The sequence below is a fragment of the Centruroides vittatus genome, unplaced genomic scaffold, assembly GCF_030686945.1.
Source record: "Centruroides vittatus isolate TY-2023 unplaced genomic scaffold, ASM3068694v2 contig_799, whole genome shotgun sequence".
Taxonomy (NCBI): Eukaryota; Metazoa; Arthropoda; class Arachnida; order Scorpiones; family Buthidae; genus Centruroides; species Centruroides vittatus.
The window spans coordinates 977588-1003554 of NW_027122516.1; the positions used below are offsets into that span (position 1 = coordinate 977588).

The 25967-nt window shown below is 28.9% G+C and overlaps 1 protein-coding gene across 1 annotated transcript; it reads right to left on the bottom strand.

The window, feature by feature from the left end:
- Positions 1-1711: 1711 nt before the first annotated feature.
- Positions 1712-25345, bottom strand: LOC136981901 (WD repeat-containing protein 18). The gene is made up of 11 exons (XM_067278284.1): positions 25292-25345; positions 20140-20331; positions 17684-17794; positions 16963-17096; positions 14095-14233; positions 10937-11080; positions 10758-10819; positions 9723-9847; positions 7083-7252; positions 6937-6978; positions 1712-1849 (listed from the first exon to the last, which is right to left on the bottom strand). Exons 1-11 carry the CDS (start codon positions 25307-25309, stop codon positions 1727-1729), a joined length of 1260 nt encoding a protein of 419 aa, XP_067134385.1. The 5' UTR covers positions 25310-25345; the 3' UTR covers positions 1712-1726.
- Positions 25346-25967: the final 622 nt, after the last annotated feature.

Consider the following 25967-nt stretch of genomic DNA (forward strand, 5'->3'; position numbering starts at 1 on the left):
TTATTTTATTTTGTTGTTTGTAGGTTTGAATGTTCTAGTATTTATGGGTTTCATTTAATTATATTGATAGCCTAGTAGTAGAGATGGCGCACTAAAGTTTTGTATAAATTTGTTTAAAAATGTTCCAAAACGAATGTATCGTTAATACAAATCTAGCAGAATTCGATTTTCGTTATTCTTGATAAAGGTCATTAAATATGGCCAAAAACCTTTGAATTTGGTAATAAATATGGCTGCAATTTAAAAAGGTTTTTTTGCGAGAGTTTATTTTGTATCCAGTTTAATAAACTGAACAATTCATTTATCATGCAAAGAATGATTTTCCTAATTTTCTTTGTTTTTCTTTTATAGTTCCTGAATAATACACCACCAAGTAACTGGATAAGCTTCTATAAATTAACATTTTAGTCAATTTTGTGTTGTTGTGGTTATCTGTGTTGTAAATATAAAAGCGGTTGGCTTGGCAATAGACCAGTATCTCATTTCAAATTTCAAATTCCAACTGAAATCTTAAAACTATTTTGCACAAAATTTAGGCAAATGAATAAATATTGCAATATAAAATAGTAACTATATTATAAATCAAAACGTATAACAAATATAAATATCATAAAATACAATAAAATCTGTGATTTATCATTTCTAAAGTGCTACTTTGTTGTTATGAATTATCTCTATTTCAAAATCCATTCATTAAATAAATGAACATTCTCTCTTCCTGTTTATAAATGTAACTAAATCTAGTTTTCTAAATGTCTAAATGTAGTTTACTCTTCCTGTTTCCTTGTAACTAAATGCTTCTATACATAATATAAATATTCTTCACTACTAAAGTTCCTGTCGTATATTTATGTAAAAAATTTATTTCGCTACGCCTCTTTTTTTTAACATTTCTTTCATCTCTCTGACATCTTCGTGATCAATTTCTTACAAATATTATTTGATACAAACTTCAATGTGTAGACTCAATACAATCTTGTACCAATGTTTCGTAGGTCAAACTCAAAAACCAGAAATACTTCCTACTTTTTAATTTTATCCCATGAATTCCAAGGACTTTCTACAAGAAACTGGTCCCTATTTAGGTGTTACAAATATAAATAAAACCCAGAAAACTATGCGGCCAACCCTTTGGTGAGGTGCAAATGCAAAACCAACCAGCGTTCGGTGGTTAAAACCATGTAACGCTGGTTGCTGCCCCGATACAAACAAAATGAAAGTACATACGTTCTTTCAGAACCAACAAAAATCGATCTAATATATTAAATTTTAATGTTTTGTTTTGTACATGAAACATGTCTGTACAACTGTTTCCATTCAATTAAACAGAATTCGGATCTAATAACATCAAAGTTTAAGATGTATTTTTATAAAGATGCTATCTTAAATTTCCGAAAAATATTTTTATCAATAGATATTTATTAACGACTAATCAAACTTTGAACTTATTGATACCAAATTGGTTTTTAAAAAAATACTCTTAAAAAAACTGTTTTTCGGCATTGAAACTTTTTGACAAAAATCTTGTGTGTGAAGAAGACAGTGATACACCATTGAAAGTACAGTACATGCTTATATAAAACTGTGTTTACTAAAAGTTTTAATGCCAAAATACAGTTGTTTTGACTGTTGTTTAATGACTAATCTGTGTATAATTTGTTTAAAAATAATTTATACTGTGCGCGCATTATGAAATAAAAATAAAAGCAAATATATAACTAATAATTTATTTTATACTATTTAGTACCGTATCGATCGAATACAAATATAACTGACGATTCATCTCTGATAATTTTTTATTTTCTTTGATTACTTCTTCTTTGCTCTGGATGTCGCTTCTCATCCGAAACTGTATAGAAGATATTTTAAAATATTAGTTATAAATATAAACTCTATAAATTATCCTTGTTAAATATCTTATTTGCGATAAGAAAATTATTAAATATTTATCATCTGTGACCCATATATAATTAATATAATATTTATATGTATTGTACAGTACATATAATCAGAGCAGAAAGTTTAGGTCACTGCTTAATGCCAGTCAAATGGCAGAGAGCTATTGTAATATTAATTCTCTACCAATTAGCATAGGTTTTCATCTCAATATCATAATGATACACTTTTAAAAATGGATTAATTAAAATTTAAAATTTAAAATGAATTAAAAATAATATAGTAAACTCTGCTTTGTCTGCTTACAACTTAAATGTAAATATTTCTGTTTTCAATGCTATAAACTACTACAAATTCATTTGAATCAATAGCATTTTTGTTTAATACATTGTTTACTTTCATAACTTTTGTGCAAGAAGTACTAGACTTAATACTGTTCGGTAATGTCTTCCTAATGCACTAACGTTAATGACATCATAAGATGTTGTACACATTACGCATTATTATATAAGTATTCGAAATTAATATGTTTTTGACACACATTCTTCTCTTACATATTCTTTGCTTATCAGTTTAATAAGTCAAAACTGCAATTCAAAATAATGTATAAAATTACCTTTCTCCTACGGTAAGAATTTAAAGAATAATTTAAAATTATCGAGTAATTTTGTTCAAAATTCTTTATTTTAACAGCTTTAACTTTGCTTATTTAAATTTCTATAAACTTTTACAAAAATTAATATACATAAACTTTTCATTAGATTTAAAGAATGTCCCAACAAACATATTTCAATTTTAAAGTTTAAATAACATTTCTATGTATATTTTTATATTTTTTAATAGTTACTTTACATTAAAATGTTGCTCTTATCATTATAACTGTTTAATTTTTTATAAAATTCAGATGGCAAAATTTCCTATTAATTAATTAAAACTCAAGACTAAGTCCATCGAAACAATCCCCTTTTAACTTTCGTTTTCCAAAATACATTCTGTGACGACCTGATCTTTGCCTTTGTCTTCAATTTTAATTAATTATAACTGTGTAATTTTAGTAATTTGTCCACAGTGCAGGGAAATCTCTATTTAGAATTTAACCCATACTTTAATAATACATTTAATCAGCTAACATAACAAAAAATACTCGTCGTATACTCTTAATTTTACTACATAAAGTTTTTAAAATATATTCAATGAATTTGTTTCAATAAATTTAGAAATTGTTACAGTCAAATTTTTATTAATGAAAATTTATGACTTCAATAGAAGATTCCTTATAATAGAGGATATAAAATTATTTATGTTGACTTGGATAATGAACGATTGTAGTATATTATCTTTTAAATAAAACTAAACTTCCTAAACCTTGAAGATTATTTCTGTTAAATCAAATTAAATATTAAATAAAATTATTCTAGCTATTCTATCCTATCTATTTTTTCCTTGAAAGATAAATAAATCAATTCTCATTTTTTTTTTAAATTATACTGCTAGACAGAAGATCTATTGACTTTTTATTCTTTGAAGATACAAAAATATTTTATATTGTTAAATATTAAAAAGTTAAGAATATGTTTAATAAAATTTTTATTTAATTTTTTTTCAAACTAAAAAACTAACTTTCTTTTAAGAAATTATCGCTACAGTAGAGAGTCGTTAATCGGAACCCCAGTAATCGGAATCGCCGGTAATCGGAACGATTTTCAGTCGGACTGTGTCGTGCCGAATCGAACGTTTTTGATACTAGATTTACTTCTAAAGTATAATTTTCATGTTTTTATATTCTTCAATATATTTATTTTGTTTGTACGAAATGAAGAAATAATTTTTAATGATACGATAGCCTTGATTATTATTATAAAAATTTTCGTTAGGCTTAAAATCGACAAAAATTCAACACGAAGCGACACGCAACGGAGAAAAATTTGAACATCAAACAGGTTAATGTATTTTTTCATACATAATTGGTAATCGGAACAAATCACTAATCTGAACAACCCCAGTCCCCAATTGATTCCAATTAACGACTCTCTACTGTATTTGATTCTTGTAAATTATTATATTTTTAAATAAATTGTTCTGAATTCAACCAAATCAATAAATTGTTTATCTTATGAATTATGTTTCCTAATTACAAATTTTTCATTGTTTTAAATTAAAATATTTTTAATTTTACTCCGATCGATATGCATGATTTATATTGGTCACGAGTAACCCGTGGCCCGAGCTACGTGCTGCCCATGAAGTGTAGTAGACTGCCCCGGAAATGTAATTTTACTTTCCTGTTTCTTGCTATTATGCAACCCTAATTAAGCAGATATTCATTGAAACTAAACTTGACTAGTGAAAAGATGAAAATAAACCAGTGGCATATCCGGGATTTAATTGCATATGTTAGCAGATTACTGTTAGTACCTAGTGTCAATGGCAATTATAGAATATGTTAGTACAAAACAGGCTTAAAGTCTGCAACTCCATAAGAAAACATGCATTTAGTTTGTCAGAAACCTACAAAGTTCTCTTGCAGCCCACATCCAGAATGGTTTGCTTATAACTGATTTACATAAATAAATTGACAGATAATTTAAAACTCGACTGACATTTATTTTTGATATTTTCATGTAAAATGCAAAGCTTACTTTATAGGTTTTAATCTAGTTTTTATATATTACAATAATTAATAAAAACATTTTTATAATCAAAGTATATGAATTTCTTGTTAGAATTTTGAACTTGTCACCCTATAGAAACCAGATGTATTTGAAGCCTTTTTGTTCTTGCGATCTCGTGGAATAAACAGTGTGAGGACCGAATTGAGCCATCCACTTTATGTATGCGGTTTGATGGTAATGTGGTACCATTCTGGTATTTAATGCGTAATTGTATGTGGTAAATTATACTGAAAAGAAATTAATCGTCAAATACTTGTTTTATAAAACTAATGTCGACAAAAAATATAAATTACAATATTTCGTGATAGTAAATTATTTACAAATAACATTTTTTATGTTTTAAAATAATAAAGTGTAATACACATTTATACACTCAATTAATAAAAGTGGATTAAAGAAATTAATTAATTATTATAAATCAAGAAAGTATGTCACAAGACAACAGAAACTCATATTAAAATGGATAAAATTGTATTGATTTTATTATTTATAGAGCCAAAAATTATAGTCTTAAGGCATATCAAGAATTTTATCAATTTCATTAACAAGTTACAAAAAATTTGATATTTAACTATTCAGTTTTTATTAATTCTGTAATCACCTTTAATTAAATTAACAGAAATTTAAATAAATTTTTTTATTTATTTAAAAATGTCTAATAATTAATGGAAAGTATGACTGACTAAACTTTGTAAATAATTTGCTTAAATGCTATGATGTCAAAACCTCAATATAAACATGATTTGGGACCAAGTAGGTCAAATTAAGGTTATCTGATAATGCATATGAAATATGTGTTTATGATTTTTATTGCATATTTTGTACAATTGATTATTTTTGGGACTAAATAAGTACTTTATAAACTTCATAGCTTGTTTGCATGATTGCATATGCTATTGTTTTCAAATGATCTACTATCTGTGCAGTGAATCTTTTTTGCGTAGCTACAGTTTATCTGAGAAATATCACTATACCATCTAATTAGAAGTGATTGGGCAAAATTCAAATGCTTTAAATTTTAACTATCTAACTTGCATTCTTTTAAAACTCCTCAAACATGTCTTGCAATACCATGGAAATCTCTCCTTTTCCAGTCTTAAATCCTTTGAATTGATTGGATTAAAATTATTGTAAATGTTATATTTACTAATTTAATAATGTTAAATTTAAATATTTCAAAAAATTGTGTAAATATAATGTTTAATTAATTGTAAGGGAAATAATTTCTTGTGAGTAAAGTAGTCAAACTTCTACATTGAGAGCATACATAGAAAAAAGATTCCATCACATCAATTCTTTTATGATTTGTATATCAAAAAACTTTTTGGTGCAATGAATAAACTATATTACAAATACCTGTGTTGTTAATTTAGTCATTGCGATTCTAGACAATTAAAATTACGCATAGAATAGTGCACCAAAGTTATTTGGTTTAAGAATCACAACAGAAATAAGGGAATTACTTATACTCTGAATCCCAGTAAAATAATCCATTACATCAAATTTGGTTGAAACCAACAACATTGATAAATTAGCAAAAACTAATGCTGAGTTACTAAAAAAGTACATATGAGAATTTGAATCCTAGATATTTATTACAATAAAGAATTCCTCCATCTGTCATAATGTATGCCATAAATGATTTGCTGCTAAAAAAAACAGTTTTAAGTGTCTCAGCATTTGAAACATCCTTAAATCAGTGCAACATGAAATGTCAATATGAGCTAAAACAGTAACTGATCATAGATAAATTCTAGTTGCACTGAAACTAATTCTAGTAACTACAGTTTATATCAGTTGGAAATGAAACATTACTATCAACTTTACCCACTAAATCTGTAATTAGTTAACAAATTAATAAGAGCATTTACTCATTTCGCATCATTTGTACAGGGCTATAAACAAAAATATACTACTTTATAGCAATGACTTAATAGTAGAATGAGGAAAACTAAGTTAACCCATCCATCCTCAAACATCTTATAAACAATTGTTATAAAATTTATTGAACGTCTAATTCTATTCATAATCGACTTGAATTGTGAACCTCCTAAATGAAACATTTTAACACGTGTTTTGTGATGTCATAATTTTTAAATCCATTGTGTCACCTATCGTTGCGTGTTTTTCCCCTCCCATTTAAAAGGTGTGATGTAACAGACATTAAGTAAGATTTGCTCACAGAAGTATATAATTTATATGTCAAATATTTTAACATGCACATGAATGCACATATATTGCAATTTTAAATGCATATAAATCCAGCCCTTGGTTATAAATTAAATAAAATACGTTAATTTGTACTTTTCTTTTTTGATAAAATTATATTTAAAAATTAAACAAGTATACTTATAAAATAAATACTTACATCTCTACATTCCGGAAAATATATTTCATTTTCTTTTATAACCTGTATCGCATCATATAATAATGGTTTAAATTTGAACTCCTTCAAGATTTTTAAAAATTTATTTATACAATATCATTAAATTTCTAAAAAGCATATATCGTTACCTCCGACGGTTCATGTTTTTTAATTTGAACAACTGTTTTTCTTCTTTGCGTTTGATTCTCTTCCATTTCTTCATTCAGCTCGTAGAGCTGTCTCTGAAAAGTGCTTACAGGTAATCTTGATTTAGCATAATTGCTCGGAGCTCTAATTAAAAGAGCATTTGTAACAGGACCTGAAATTTAATATTCGTATAATACTTTAATAATTTTAATATAAAGAATTTTCAAAAGATTGATTAATTATGACAACCTGTATAATATAAGTTACCCTATTCAGAACACTATGTAGCTGTAGATTGTCACCAAAATTTGTGAACAGACTATGCAAAAAATGCAAAAAATGAACTTTTAGTTCAAAAGCTTCCTCTAGGGGTAGATTTGCAAATAGGGTTTGGAATATGATTTATCATGGAAAGCTGCAACTTTGGCAGACTTATAAGATCATATTACACTGCCCATGCTCACTGGAGAGCAGTTGTGGCTATAGAACACACTGTTCATCACCTTCAAATTTTACACTTGAACAATAGGGCACACATTCAGCAACATTCTTTACATCAGCAAACAGCCTCTGCAGAAAGCATCTCTCTCCCTTGCAGAACAAATAAATGCATTTTTTTGTTGTTTTATTGTGTGTATTTTCTTTAAAATGTCTCCTAGTGGAAGTTTTTAAACTAATATACAGTAGACCCCCCTATAACACAGGTTCGTATAACACGGCGAAAAAATTGCGATCATGTTCGTATAACACGCTAAAAGAGACTCGTATAACACGGTAAAACGTCATCGCCGACTCGTGTCACGACAGGATTGGTCAAATCTGGACCAATAGCAGATATTGTACAAACCATCGAGTTTAAACGAGCACTGGACCTACTAAAACACATTTATTATTCAACGGCCATGAAAATTATATTTTTATTAATGATGTCTCCAAAGTTCAACGAATTTTTCGCAGAAAAATAACTTATCGGGAAACACGTGCCGGCCGTTCAATAAGCCACTCTGCGATGAAAACAGCAATGGCATCATCGAACGGTACACACTCGGTAAGTAATCCTACAATTTTTTGTTTATAGCATAGTTTATATGGATTATTCCCAAAAAATTATACGTGTTTTGGAAATGTTGAGTCAAATTAGTCTAGAATCGATTAATTTTATGGAAGAAAACCTTTCAAACAGCCGTCGCACCTAAACTGCACACGTGCCAGGCTGTGATTGGCTCATGTATTTAAGTGACTCGTAGAACACAGAATTCATATAAAACAGAATGTATCTACCATGTTAAGTTACTGTATATATATTTTTTTTTGTATAATCCTTTCCGCATCCTTTGTATAGTCCGTATACAAATTTTGGTATCAATTCACTTATTGGTTACAGCTACAAAAAGCTCTGAACAGGGAAACTGTATTATTTGAGTGAAAATAAAATAGTATATATTTTAGTATACAAATTTTTAAATAATACTTAATTTTGCTTTTTATTGAGTAGCATTTCTATTAAAACACTTTCTCTAGTTCACCCATCAATCAGTATGAATAATCGTTTTAAAGAAATATCTGATAATAAAATAATTACTAAAATATAAAACAATTTAGGTTTTTAAGTTTTCATAATTCCTAGTTTTTATTACTGTAAAAGTAGAAAAACATCAAAATCAATTTTATCTTAAAAACCAAATTTTCTTAAGTATTAAATTTATGATTTTGGATTATTTGTCAAATGATGTTTAAACTAAATGGAAATTATAATTGTTGAAATATCTTTTAAGACAGATATACCGTATTTTACGGACTATAAGACACTACGGACTATAAGACGCACCTGAATTTTGGAGGCAATTTTTCGAAGAAAAAAGTGTGTCTTATAGTCCGTAAAATACAGTAATTAATAATCTTGATACTTAAATTCGTCAAAAATCATCATAATTTAGAGATTTTTCAGCAATTTTTGACGATTAATTTCTATCAAAATCAAACTTATTTTACATTATAACTGATTAATTTAATAAATTTACTGCTGGGAAAACAATTAAAAATTAGAAAAAATTACAAAATTCACTACAGACAAACTGTTAAAGGGTCCTTCTTCCTTTCTGTCCCTTTTGTACACCAACAGGAATAACAAATCGTGCGGCTAAGTCAACCTTTATCTGGAGGCTACTTCCTCGCGTCGGCATGCGAAATGTTACAAATTATCCTCCAGTGGTGGCAAAAAACACTTATAAAAATTATACATTCAATAAAATTTACTGCCGGGACAACAAATAAATTTGGAAAAATTACAAAATTTCCTAAGGACGAACTGTAAAAGCCTCCAGATAACAGATAAAGGTTGACTCTGCCACAAGATTTGTGATCTCCTGTTGGTGTACAAAGGGGCAGAAAGGAAGAAGGATACTTTTACAGTTCGTCCACAGGAAATTTTGTAATTTTTCCAAATTTGATTTATTTAAGTTATCCATGCTTCTAAATATTTTATAAATAATAATATAAATTTTATAAAATCAATTTGTATCATAATTTTATTTTTATTGATATATTTTTAGCATTTTTTAGGAGATAAGCCAAATTCTTTCAAATAATTTGTCACTCATCCTTCATACAATTCATAAATTAAAAAATTAACAAATAAATACCTTTATGATCAAATATTCTTATGCATTGCTTGCTCTGAATACTCCACAATCTTGCAGTTTCATCATCAGAACCAGAAAGCAAAATCTGTCCGTCCAATGACACTGATAAACATGTAACTTGCTTGCTAGAATTTTAAACATGAATTATTATTTTACATGTAAATTAAAACTTGCAAATTAAACATAGATATTAATCATTAACTTCTTGTTAGATATATATATATATATATATACTTAAAAAAAATATATGTATATATATATATATATATATACTTAAAAAAAATATATGTATATATATATATATATATATATACATATATTTTTTTAAGTGCTGTTAATTTAAATTTGCATCTTTAATGAAAAAAATCCTACAACTAGTTGCATAACTTTCCCGGCTATTGTGAGATCTTATTTACAAAATAACTTTTATAATTTTATTTACAATGGATGCATTTCCTAACTAAGCTGCTTTGCTAGAAGATGGTTAAGCTACTCCCGCTGATGATTTTCAACATAATTTCACTTCTTTCCCACATAAATTGATATTAATACTAAAAATGTAGAATTAGCTTACTTCTTAAATTCATTTAGTATTCTAAGAAATATCATGGTTCAATATCATTTAATAAATTGTTTAATATGCATTGTGTATTTTTTATTTCACATTACTTTTATGTAAGATGATGTTCTTAAAGAGTTTATTAGTATAGAAATTCTCTTAACGATTGTTACAATTAGTATTTTATCAGAAATCGTCAACAATAGCACTATTGGACCATACGTTCTTTCAAATGCTGAGAGAGATAATTTCAATGAATATTTTCATGATATATATATTTTGTTCACTAGATTAGTAAGTACAGTATTTTATAATCTGTTAAATGTTTTTTTGTAATTCAGTTTATTACTATTAGTATCTTCTTACTTTGTGAAACAGGAATGGAGCAATGCTCTCACAAAAAAGTATTTTCTAATTCATGTTTTTAAATACGAATTAGAAAGAACTTTTTATATAAATATATTTAAAATTCTTACCAATGTCCTTTAAACATGTTTTCTTCATTTTCTTTTTCTAAATGGTTTTCACCACTTTTAATCTAAAAAAGATTTTAATAATAAGTCATTTGTGAATATTTATGAACAATATTCCATATACACTAAGAAATTTTAAAGTTGCTGTATAAAATAATGAAATAAACGAAAACTATACTTACAAAAGAAAATAGATTGATTTGATAAATATTTCCATTGATAGCACCTAAGAAGATAAAATACTCTGCAGCATCCATAGTTACAACTGTCAGAGCATTTTCCATTACTATAGATACAAGTAAATGTCCTGTTGCAAGTTCATACAGCTGAAATTTAATTGTGTAGTAATTTTAAATCAAAAGTACATAAATTCATGATAATTTTTAACTATTAAAATAATAGTACAACTCTAAAAACACCATGAGTTATCTATACTTAATCTACTAAATAAAATTGTAAAATTGATCATAAATGCATTATCTCAAAGCAGTTATGTAAGATTGTAAAAGTAACAAACAAGTTTGATGGAAGTTAATATATTCAAGTTTTGTATCAAAAAATAAAACTATTTATTGGTTTCTGTCTTACAAAATTTCATTTAAAAACGAGCAACTATTTATTGTGACATTGTCACAATGCCGGGCTACAATTTTTTATCATACTGCTCTCAATTTTAGTAGTGTCTTGCCCCTGTAATCATACCTTTTCTGTTAACAATGGAATTATGCCAGTCATTTATCTATTCTGTTCTTGAGATTAAGGAAGGACAGATGAACAGAAACCAGTGAGAATTTATAAGTCTGCAATTTTTGAAAATTACAACCCAACAATTAGATAAAAACAAATAAATAATGCAATTTTCTGATGTATAAAAGATTGCAGCAAAGAAGTGAAAGAACAAACTACGATTAGAATAAATAATAATTTCATCAAGAGATCTTGATATTAGCATATTTAAGAGAAACTGTTTAATATTTTTATTAATGATGGCAAACAAAAATGACATCAGAATCTTTTACTAACAAGTAAGACTGATGATGTGTACAGTATCGTCCATATCAATCATGCATTGTTTTATACACAACTCTTTAAAGCTTTGAGTACATGTATGGAATACATATGTAACTTATAATTCATTTATGAATCTTATTTAACCAAGAGAGGCTACAAATGCAATTCTTTCAGTAGCTGTTACTATTACAATACTTTTATTATTGATGTAAGTTTTGACTGATTAGCTACAGCATCGGCATACAAAAGCCAACTCTATTCAATAACCGCAGCAACCAATATATCCATTCTTGTAACTTTCTCTTGTACAATAAAAACTGCAAACTTTCTACTTTAAGTAGGTTTTTCCATCTTAGGCTGGCAAGAAAAAGCAAATAATCACTGCTTGAAAATGTAAACATACTTTTTGCAAAGTTTTGATCTAAACATAATACTGTATATGCTATATTTATTGAAATTAACTCAAGATAAAAGAAAAATAGCATACAAACTAAAGTTTTTGTACATTAGTGTATATACAGTAGACCCCACTATAACACGGGTTCGTATAACACGGATTCGTATAACACGGCAAAAAAATTGCGATCGTGTTCATATAACACGCTAAAAGAGACTCGTACAACACGGTAAAATGTCATTGCTGCTCGTGTCACGACAGGATTGGTCGAATCTGGACCAATAGTGGACAAGCAGCTGAACTACTTGCTGCCGTCCAGCGCCATGTGTATATAGGGAAAGTTTAGGCGGGAAAGTACTGATAAATTTTTATACAGTTCTTTTGAAAAAAACATTTACAGTATTATTCAACAGCCATAAAAATTATATTTCTATTAATGATGTCTCCAAAGTTCAGCGAATTCTTCTCAGAAAGAATAACTTATCAGGAAACATGTCTGCTGTTCGATGAGCCGCTCCACGACGAAAACAAGCTTACGCAATAGCGTCTTCAGACGGTGCACACTCAGTAAGTAATCCTACAATTTTTTGTTTATAGCATAGTTTATATGGATTATTCCCAAAAAAACTATACGTAATTTGGAAATGTTCAAGTCAAATTAGTCTAGAATCGATTAATTTTATGGAAGAAAACCTTTCAAACAGCCGTAGCCCCTAAACTGCACACATGACAGGCTGTGATCGGTTCACGTATTTAAGTGACTCGTACAACACGGATTCATATAACACAGAACGTATCTACCATGTTATAGGGGGTCTACTGTACTCCACAACTTAAGAATATCCATACTTATAATAGTAGAGATTAGTATATTAAAAATTATTTTCAAGTCCAAACAATTGATCATTCATGCTAATGACACAGGGGAAACATTATAGGTTATATATAATGCTGTAATGGACAATAAACTTGCTTTATATAACAGTAACTGATAAGTTTAATACAGCAGAGCATCGATTATCTAAATATCGATTAATCGAAACATCGGTTAACCGAAAGCATTCCAGTCAGCAAATTTAAATTTCTGCTGGTGCCATGGCACTGCAATATTTGGCTATATCTTGGACTACTCCAATATTATTTTTGTTGGTGTGCATGTTTTAGCTGGCAGCACTGGCACGACCATGACAGGGTACTTAAGGACATGCCAGAATTTGAACGAACTCAATTTCAACATGGGATAGGTTAATATATTTTTTTTCATACATAATCGGTTATCCAAAAATTCGATTATCCGAACAACCCCGGTCCCCAATTGTTTCGGATAATTGATGCTCTACTGTATTTATTAATTAACATTTATTTATGTTTAACAACATAACTTATGTTCTCGTTGCCCCAACAGCAAAGGCAAGTTTAATTTTCTATAGAGCTGATCAATCTGGATTAGCATTCTAATTTCAATTTTATAAGGATAAAATAAATTAAGCTAATTAGAATAAATAGCAACAGTAAAAATTGTTGTAATTGGAAGTATTTGGAATGTAATTGGAATTTATCATCAAGGTTAATTACCAAAACTGATTTTATAATTTTTTTTCTTTGTACATTGTCTACTTGGACCTTGTTTATAAATAGGGCTTATTATACTGGTGTAGTTTCTGATTAGCAAAGAGAGGAAGTCAAAAGGTAAAACAAAATATCTTTATTTTCACCTGAAAATATAATAATAATATATAATAAATCCTATTTATAAACAAGGTCCAAGTAGACAATATGAAACATTAAGAACAAAGAGGTAAAAAGAACTAATTTTATTAATTTTTAATAATGATTAAAATGTAATTTTGGGTTATTAAGGTTTATAGAAAATACCAGATACTAAAAATACTAAATATCTATTATATAAATAGTTAATTTATTTTTACTCACTTTACATGTTTGATCTAAAGAACAAGTAGCAACTCTAGCTCTAATACCACCAAGTCCTACATGAATATCGGTAACCTGTAGTGTATGATGAGACCAAATATGACACGGCTGTGGTGCTTCAGAATTCAACGATAAAACTCTATAGTCAGAAATTAACAAATGAATAACTTATTTTTAATTTAAATAAAATTGTGTTTTATTAAAACAAATATTGCTTAAAAAGTAAACTACAGTAAAAATCCTTGACTTATGCAGTTAATTTGTTATGGAGATTTCTACACAAGTCAAAACCCATGTAAGTTAAATAATGCTTAAATATGATGTAATTTTAATCTTAAAATTTCTTTAAACTGTTCGGATTGTAAATTATTTTTTCTTTTCTCAATGGTTTCATCATCTAATCTGTATTTTCAAAGTAGTCATTAAAAAGCTGGCAAGAACTCTTGCCCAACTTTCCCGGCACTTAAACAGGAAATTAAGAGGACCGGGAAGGAAGTATGATAATTTTCAGTTATACTATAATATAAAATTTAAATAATAATAACTTAAAATTAATAATTTAATTAAATTATGATAAATTTCTCTATTTAGAAAAATATTTAAGTTTGAGCCAGTGTCTTAGTGTTTTTTAAAGTTAAAATTGTGTGAGGCACTCTTATGAGATTTAAAAATAATTTTTATCTCGTTAATTATTATAAAAAATCTAGCAACAAGTTGCATAACTTTCCCAGCTATTATGAGATTTTATTTTAAAAATAACTGTTGTATTATTAAATAAATAAAATTTTGTGTTGTGCCATCTGTTATGAGACTTTTTTTATTAAAAATTTTTATATTATTAATTATTATAAAATGGCAAAAAGCTAAATTTTGAGGGTGGGAATGAGCTTTATAAAATATTGTAAATGCTAACAATGAGCAAAATCTTCATTAAGTCCAACTCCTCTCAAGATATGATGCATGACCCCTTTCTATCTCTCCACCCCAGCAACCCTTAACCATCAAAATTTACTAGCATCAATGCCTCTTATACACGAAGCTACCATTCCAAATTTTGTTTTTTAATCATTACCCCATTCTGAGGTATTAAACAAAATAGACTTCAATACACACACACACACACGCAGAATTTTTTCCACTTTCTTTGACATTTTTGGGTTCAGAAGGTCTCAAAGCATAGAGATTTGCAAAAAACTCAAAAGATCAAACATGACAAGATTCCAATACTTTTCCTTTTTGGGCTGCAATTTTAAAAAATTGTTAAATTCCCACTGTCATCCGTCTTTCCTTAATCTCAAGAAAGGAGTTAGAAAAATGAAAACTGAGACAAAACATAGAAACCTTAGATGCAGGATGCCCTGATTAACTGTATACGAACTTCCAGTGCAAACCGGAAGTTATATTATTTCAATTCAAAAATTTTCCCCTGAAAGGAGTTAGATAGATGACTGGCACGACACTATTGTTAAAGGAAAAGTATGACGTTCAGGGACAAGAAACTACTAATTTGAGGCGAAGAGCATATATTTTAAATTAAAAAATACATAGTTATGTACTCCGAGACTGTGTCTTCCTTTTATTGCTTTTAACATTGTAATGTGAGAAATTTATAGTGTCTTATTGTGCAGCCAACAGAAGAGGGGCCTTTGCCCAAAACGCGTATCGGCCTATAGAGGATCCAGAATAAAGATAAAGTAAAAATGCCTTGTGTCTATTAATGCACCTAATAGTGAAGGAAAAAAAGCATTAAAAAATACAATTAAAAATTTCAGTCTGGCATTATGACAATATCACAATAAATAAGCTTGTTATGTATACATAACAGCTAGGAAAGTAAGAGGCAAAAGGCGATCTCATTTCAGATATGACAAATCGTTCCCTCTATCTCCTCACCCCTTGACCTTTAATTACCAAAATTTAATAGCATCAATGACATAGATATTTCAAAATTTTTGGCTCATCCATTCATCCAGACCCAAGATATAATGCAAAGCAGACGCTGATACACACACACAGAATTTTGTAAAGTTTTTTACATTTTTTGGCTCATGGAGTGTTAAATCATTGAGAAATTCAAAAATGGAGGGTTAAAATCTGACTAATTACCATATTTGTTATATTCTATAACATCCGGAAAAGTAATATAACTTATGGTATTTATAACTAAATGTAAGGGCAGTTACACAAGTTTTAATCTCAAGGTTAAATGCACTTTAATCCGCAGAATTATCCTCAATGTACTGCACAAGTGTAAATCTTTGAGATAAACTGCCTAATAAGTTAAATGGCCAATTTTGGATGGATAAAATTTATTCTATAGATTAGCAAAGAAACAAAATGGCCTATCAGCCCTAATTCCAATGTGAATAACATTTATTTAGATTATTTAAATGAAGTTTATCCTAATATTAGCAGAATATTTTTAAAAAAGATCAGATCTTATAACATTGTATAGTGATCATAAATGTCAAAAATTGATTTTGATTTTAAAAACCTAGTTTTACCTTAATTGTTAAAGTAATAATACTACTTTAACAATTATATATATTAAGATTTACTTAATGTATGTATACACTTTATAATATGTAATGTAAGTAACTTGTATGTTTTTTAAATTTTTCAGTATTTTCCACAGGTAGTTTTTAAATAGTAACTTGTGCAACAAGCCCTAAGTATTTACAACTGTAAATCCACAAATCCACACAAGTTGAAGATTTACAATATGAAATTTTAACTTATTTATTTATATACTTTTTTAATGATTATGTATTTGTTAAAAATATCTAATCATAAAGTAAAATTATTAAAAATTAAATTATAAAGATTAACTAAAGATATCTACTGAACAATAAAGAAATAAAAACTTACTGACTGAGATCCCACACTAAAACAAGACCATCTTCTCCAGCAGAAATAAAATAAGATCCATCATCTGTAAATTTTATACATGCAATAGATTGATAATGAAAGGAATAAGCAGCAAGTAAATGACCAGTGGAAATCTATAAAATCATAGTAAACTAGTCACGACATTTTAATCAAAAAACTCAATATAGTATCATAGTAAATATATAAAATAAATATAATAATTTAACAATAAAAGTATTATTCTGTTTTGTTCAATTGTTTAAATCTTTAAAATAAATGTGTGCGCGCATACTTTTTAGATGGTTATAGTAGAATAAATTAGAATTTTATAATAATCTAAAAATACTTTGGTAAGAAGAATAGTGTAATTCTAGAATTGATGAAGGAGACCGAGATTTATTTCAGATTAAACATTTTTCAGGACTTATACATCCTATCATCAGATCCTACAGAATTGGAATAAAAAAATTTTCATTTTTTTTTGTTTCAATTCTGTAGGATAGTTCTGAAAAACATTTAATCTAAATTAAACCAAACAACAGTCTTAATTAATTGGGCTTTGGAATGTTTACGTATATTTAATCTAAATTAAATCGTGGATTATATATATTCCTTCAATGATTCTAGTGCTACACTATTCATCTTATATACAATTTGCTTAAAATTCTGGTTTCTGTTATGATTATTCTATGTTGAAAAATTTTACACAAATTAAACTTACTTGCCAAATATTCAACTTATCTTCTATACCAGCAACACAATACATTCCATCTGGACAAACTGCAAGACATGTTACTTTTCCTGGAGTTATCATTTTTAAATGAAATGGATCCTATATATAAATTGATATAAAAGTAAAAACATGTGCTTTTTGAATATTCATACTTCTTTTTTTTTTAGAAAATTTTTCTTCAAAAGAAAATCTTAGAATAAATAAATTTTAAGATTTGTTTGGCTATTTTTTGTGTGGTTTATTTGGTTGTTCTGGCCTATTTGAACTTGCAAAGCAACAATCAGTCTTTCATTGACAACTTTATTCTGTAATTGAAGCAGCCAAAAAAAAAGAAACTTAATTCAAGATTTCACAATTTGTTTCCTTGCATCTCTTCCAATTTTTTCATCATAAATTTGTTTCTTCATGCAATAAGGATCAAAGAGATGAAACAATTTTTTAGCTTTATGCAATTTATAAGATTGCTTTTAGAATTATTGAAATGGCACATAACAAAAAAGTTTCACAATGACTGAAGCGTACACCTCACAACAGATCTTTACTCGTAAGCTACTGCTGGAGTCAGAGATTTTATCCTCCCTACAAGTTAGCAGTTCTGACTTCCATCAGAACTGCCAACTGTAGGGAGGATAACGTCTCTAGCATTAGCTTACAAGTAAAGAAAGGTCTGTTGTGAGGTGTATGTTTCAGTCTTTGTCATCAATGTGGGCTTTTTTTTTTATTGTCCTTTAAAATATTTGTATTGAAATATGATGTGATGAAGCCCTTTTACAGGAATTTTCATATCTTTGTATTTTACTATTGTCATAAATAGCTCTACGTTATTTATTGTACAAGTTTTGGTTATTCATAAATGTAACTGATTTTATTAATAAGAAAAATAAAATATATATTGAAGTTCTGAAATACAAGTCCCATTTATTATTTATATTTTAAAATGACTGTCGACTAAATTACACGTATTGATAGATTGCCCATCTAATATGATACTGAAACTGAATTGGCATAATCTAGTATGTATATTTCAATTGAAAATTATAAACCTGAGCCTAAAACCAAACAGAAAACTTATCCATTATAGTGATTCATGAAATAATTTGCATTTTATTCGTATGTCGTAGCAATTTTTACTAAAATATCTGAATTATTTTACCAAATGAAAAATTTTGCTTACTGGACTTAGAATTAACTTTGTCTCAATAATTGACTAAATAGATAAAATGGAAAACTACCCTTAAATATTTCTTGAAAGTTTAATTTTTATACTATACTACTCTAGTTATAAGACCCATAAAAACAGACTAATCACAGTTTTGTTTACTGGTTTATTAATACATCTATACTATTGTTAAGCCAAAATGCATTTAGATCTTACTGTCGTCTTCAGTCAGTTGCAATATAACAAATGTAATTATTGCTTTAAAAAAATAAAAAACAGATTTAACATGATTATGATGACCTGATAACTCTGGTAACCAATAACCAAACTAGTAAACATAGTGTGATTAGTCTGTTTTTATGGGTCTTGTAATATAGTATAATCAGAATACAGGTAAAAAAACAAAATATTAATAAGTTTAATTTTTAGTTTTTATTGTTCATCAGAATTATCTATAACTTTTTAAATTGTAAGATTAATTGCAATTAAAACTGTTCAGTATTCATTCAGTGTTATTATTATTACAATAGACTCTCCCACATCCGGCTCTCCACTATCCAGACTGATCAAAGACAATGAAAAATTTTTTAAATATTGTACATTACTCCAAATCTTACCTTTCCATACTGCAATGTATACATTTTTTAATTTTCTTTATTAACGTTGCCTTGAAGTTTGTAGAAGAGCACAATGTGTCAACCATCACTGACGTGATAATAATGAGGCATTCGGGACATTCCAATTTTCAACACTGACTCAGCGTTTATCTCAACGTTCGTTAAAAGTCGTTCTTTTTTTCAACGTTGAAGTAGCACTGTTGTCAGCACTGTCTCAACACACTCGGCACTCAACAGATATGTTGACTGCTACTTTCCAATGGATTGTGGGTAATTGGTAAGACATTTAAATGGAATCCATCTTGCTGAGAATGGAATTATGGGAACTAAGCACTTCGTACTCGGGTTGGAACGTCGTTGATGACATCAAATTGTTGACTTCAACACTTGACACTCGCGTTGAAAATTGGAATGTCCCGACTGACAATGTAGCAGCTCATCGAGAAGAACAAAACAAATAACTTTGACACAATACTTTCAAAATTAATTGTAATTGTCAAAAATAAGTCAAAATAAACATTTTTTATATGTACAGTAGGTTCATACAGTCTTATTTAAAAATTATCACATTCCCTTATCCAGATTTTTCTTATATCTGGATTACTCCCACCCAAGTTAATTCGGATATGGGAGCTCTAATGTATTATAAATTCCATGGACATACTCACTGTTTTTGATGATGACCATATCTGAAGAACAGGCTCTTTCTTGGAAGCAGATATTAAATAATCTTGACCTATTAAATCTAACGTTCTTGATCTACTCATTCCACCTTTATAGGTAGTTAACGTTGTTCCTGTGCTAATATCCCACATACAGATATTCCATAATTGTCCTGACTCGTCAGTAGTAAGGGCTACCTTCAATAAACGCAATATTATATGGTTACTTCTTTATTTATACAATGAATTAATCAATATAAAGAAATAAAATATAAAAATTATTAATTTTGCAAAATGATTCATTATGTATCGTCATATGACACATATATATATCCTGAGTTTTAATATTACACATAGAAAAAACATGTTCTTGATATTATAAAGTAAAAATTTTAACTTTTCTATTTTATTAATTTTTTAAGACAATTTAATAGAATTATTTTCACCGTACTAATTGTATTCTTATTATCAACTTCATTGTCATACTTTTTGACGTATCCTTCATATTTTAAAGTGTTACTTTAACTAATGAATTATTCAATTTTTCTTATTCTCAAATTTCTCCTTCTTAATACTACGAGGCGTTTTTTTAAAGTAAGTACCGTTTTAATATAACACCGCTGGAGCTGCATGCATTCAGTACTTAGTCTGTGAATAATCTAAATGACTGATATAACATTGACAAATACTGGTATACTGTCTTACGTCGGTATTATTGGTTCCAGGAGAGTCGCGACGCAAGTCGTCAATTTATCTTGTGTAGTGTACGACGTAAGTCGTAGTTTCGATCTTTACGTCGTTAACTAAACGCCAATAATGGAGGAAACGCCAATAATGAGCACTTAAAGACCGCTTAATAAGACGACAACACAGGAACACAGATGTTTTCATGTTTCGTTCTCTAGGATTTATGATGATTATATTAACATTTACTGTAAATATACATATTTTAATATGATTTTATGTGCTTTTAACGCTTTTCTAGTGATATTACGACTTCAATTTTGGGCAGATGGATTGTAAAGTCAATAAATGTTTGAAACTTGTTTTTTTATATTTCAAAACGGTACTTACTTTAAAAACACGAATCGTATATTCATTTTTTTCCTTCCATTTCTATTAATGTTGCATCATTCATAACTTAGTCTTTGAATAATCTAAATGACTGATATAACATTGACAAATATTTCTGATAGCTAAAGTAAAAAAAACTAACTAAGCTTTTATATATTTGTGTAAGAAAATTGTTTTATATTCACAAGTAGTGAATTGTATTTAGTGTTTGTAATTAAATCAAGAATGTTTTATTTACATTATAATTTCTGTAATATCTTTTTTTCTCTTATTTTTTCTTACATTGTTAACAACTTTGATGATAATCTGAATTATTGTATTTAAATGTGTCATTACATCTTCAGTGGACCAATATAGAGCTAAATGAGTAGAACAATAGTAAAGCTTCACCTAGCCAATAAAATTTATTGTGTTTCACATCTACATTTTTTTCAAATGCTACTTACTTCATCTAATTATACAATATATCTGACATTTCATGGATCAATAATTGCATTTAATTTATCTTCCTGGAAGGATATTTTATGAATAAAATTAGTGACAATAACATTCAGTTATTAATAATAATAAATAAATAATCAACAGTACTAATAATTTCCAATTTGATTTCTCAAAAAGAGAAAAAATTGTAACCATATGCAAATGAAGTAGGGAAACTCAAATCTACCACTAGTGGGCCAGTAGCAGTTTAAAAATGGATAGGCAGAATATGCTGAGAAGAATTCTTTGTGTTTTTTAATGCAAAAGTGTCAGATCCTACAATAAAAGGCTGACACTTGATTGTTTTTAACATTGTGAATTTTTTACCTATTTTTTACCTTTGTTTTTAGGAAGTTTTTTCTTCAAAAAACCATGACTCAAAAATATGCTATATTTTTTGTAAATAGTCTAAACTTCAATTATGAAAAAATTCTAATTTAACAGCCAATATTTAAATTTATTAACAGTGGGTGAAAACAGTTTGGACAATGAACACAAACATTTTATTGAGTAGGACAAAAATAATGAAAAAACTATACAAAAGATTGGAACCAATCAACATTTTGTCCTATAAAATGTATTCGTATATGTAATTATAATAAGAGAAAATACATTAAAGATACATCAAACAAGTACATTAATATTTTGCCCCCTTAGTCTATAATTACACTCAAACATCATTAACATGGAACTGACTAGCTTGGCTGTGAACTTACTGGGAATATTATTCCACTCTTCTTATAGTGATGATTTTAAATCATCTCATCACTATAAGAAGAGTGGAATAATATTCCCGTAAGTTCACAGCCAAGCTAGTCATCTCATCACTATAAGAGTGGAATAATATTCCCAGTAAGTTCACAGCCAAGCTAGTCAGTTCCATGTTAATGATGTTTGAGTTATAGTGATGTTTGATGTTATAGTGATGATTTTAAATCATCTCTGTTCAATACGTGTAATTTCTCATTTTCTTCAAACAATAATCCCACATATGCTCGATGAAGTTGATGTCAGGACTCTGTGGTGATGTTTCAAGGTAATAGGAGTGAAACACAAAGTGGGTGAGAGAGAAAGAGAGATACAACAATCTTAACATTTTTACCACGAGGTTTGGTTTTGTAAAATTTGATTGTCTTTTTAGTTTGTTAATTTTTTAAACTAATTTAAAATAGTAACCTGAACAGGGATTGGAAAATAGTTACCAACACAAAATGCATTGGTAAATGCAATAAAGATAGTTGATTAATAGTCTTGATCTCTGTTTGATTTTGATACAAAGATGAAGACATGATAAAGGTCACTGATCTCATTATTAGAAAGCTTTTGCATAATTGGGGTATTGTACAATAATCACATTTGTGTTCCAAGCTGCATACTTTGAATCATTGTACTGCATGAAGATGTAACTGTGAGATCGGGGGGTGCCAAATAAGTCAAAACCCCACTCGATTGACACCAATATGTGAGATCAGGGGGAGGTAGGAGGAAGTCGTCTCTCCCGTTTCTCCGACTCTTTTGTCAAGATGGCTAAAAGTTCGAATTCCATCCCGCGAGTAGGGACTCTTTTCGTCGGGCGAGTGGATAGGAGGTGAGATGTATGGGGTCAACGATAAGGCGAAGTGATATTCGAGACAAAGAGGAGACCATTTAACAATAAAAACAAGATTTATTCAATTTAACAAAGGACACCAATACAAAATCTGACTAACTTCCCTAAGTCGCGTAGGGGTCGAGAGAGAGCTTACAGGTTCGGTTCATACCTCGTTATTTCGTTTCCTGACAGTTAACATCTTAATATCCTCGATGTGGAGAGTAGTATCCGAAATAGGCACAGTTTTATATATTCGCGACTGAGCGCGGAGACGTTCGGACAGTAGGTCCGAGTCGGCGACGACATTCGACGGCGTTTTGTCCGGCAGATGATAAGAGACTCCCCCGAGGGGATGGAAGGAGTGGTTTTTATAGTTTTTGCCTGGGAAATTAGGTCACGTGATCGTAGGTGGATGACGATTTGTGTCATAGGTGTTCCCGGGATTCAAAACACATGACGAATTCGAACGTTAAGTGCAAACTAAAGTTGCAAGATGATCCGTTTAAAGCTTAAGAACAAAGGATTGTTGACAGTTATACGGCCGAGGACACATATTTTCTCGTCCAGGACCGTTTTTAGACAGGATGTTTATATTAGGGGAAAATTCTTAAAACGAATTATTACAAGTTTAATTCTGAGGGAAATCCAGATCTCACATTCCTGTTGGAAAGTCCCATCTGAACTCTAATGAGAAAATTTTCCTTCAATATGTCAAAATAAGTGTACTAAACCATTATGCCATGGACGAAGTATATAGCACCAACTCCTGCTGTATTCATATATTCATACACTATTAAATAAGAACTGATCATCCACTGTGGGAAAAGGAGAAATGTTTTCTTTCTTCAATTCTGTATTTGGTTTATGCCACACCACCAGACAGTTTCTATCCTAGAATTCATTTTGTCTTTTCTCACCATCACATTTGCATCATAGTGACTTAAAATTGGAGGATGCCTGTAGTGATATAGGACCTCCTCATCCTCCATCAACTGCAGTTTTGTCGGTCCATGTGCGATCCATTTGCACAGGATAATAAGAAATGTAAACAAAGGGTCATAAAACCAAAGGGAGAAAAGGTGGAGAGGGATGGAGAGATTAGGTCGGGACACGGTAGGGAGAAGAAGGGTGAAGTAGTGGTCTCCAAAAGTGGAATTGCAGATTAGTTTTTTTTGTGTAGAAATATTTGACTGTTCGAATTCTGTGTAACTAACCGGCAAGGCAAAATCCGTTAGATCAGATCGGGTTCCCTACAATGCCCTTCACTCATTTATTGTAAAGTCTGTCGCTGAGTACCTGTTTATGATGTATTGAACGGAATCTGTTCAGGATTTTGTCAATTTTGCTCAATGATTTCATTCATTCTTCAGGTTATGGTTATTTGCCATTACTTTTCTTTTACTTTTTAGCCCATCTTGTTTATGAATATCTGGTTAGATTTACCTTAGGTAGCCAAAATGGCGGCTCGTCTCTAATTCCAGCAAACAGAAGAAGGGAAACAGTGGGGATGCACGTTCTAACCTAACCTAATAATTCTAATAATTTGGTTGGTAATAATTACGGTAATTTATTAGAATAGGTTAGGTTAGGTAAGAACGTGCGTCCCCACTATTTCCCTTTTTCTGTTTGCTGGAATTAGAGACGAGCCGCCATTTTGGCTACCTAAGGTAAATCTAACCAAATATCTTCATACGACATGACAACTTATAATAACTTGGTTGTGTCATTTGTGGTCGACCAGGCATATTCTTGTATATAGTATTTGGTATAATATATTTGCAAACAGAGATTATGTAGCCTATCTGGGGAGTGGCAAATCCCTCATTCAGTGTTCACATTTTACCTTGCTTTCTTATTAATAACCTATCAAATAACTCGGTTTATAAAAATAAAATATAAACAACTAAATAATTGTCAACTTATCATCAAATACAATCAAAATTTACTAAAATCAATCACTTAGAATTTAAAATAAATTATAAAATTAATAAAGAATTCGTTAAAATTACTAACTTCGAAGGGCGCCGCCATATTCGAATTAACACATGTCCTTCCGAACGTTGCCAACTCATCGAAAACAATAAAAAATAAAATAAACTATAAAATCGTTATTTACGAAAACATTAAAAATTTTGCCTTTAAAATTTATTCCAATATAATATATACTAAATATTTTAACCTGCGATTAAATTTTATTTATACGTCTTTATTTTTATGATATTTCTTTTAACGTTACGTATCGAAACGGTTAGAATCGATTCCGGTTTTTAGCTTTACAAAAGGATTTATACATTTTTAATCTGTTAAAACAGTTTTTATGGCATTTTATTACATTGTGAGCATTCTACTATGCGACATTACACGGTATTTTGCGAAATATAACTTGAAACGCGAGGGCATTTAACACCGGTTGAGCGGCATACACTATTAAAAAATAAATAATAAAACTATTATTAAAACATCAATTTGATGTAAAATAAAAAATTATAAATTGTCAGTATATAGTTTTATATATTCTAACTGTACATCTATTATAAACTTGTTAACGTTCACGACTTTTCAAAAACCGATTCTTTATCTTCTTTATCATCTCAAATCCTTGCCAATTTTCACAATCTAAATGTTGTAATTATATTGATTTCCTCTTACATCCCTTACAGGACGTAGGCCTCTTGAAAAATATACATTC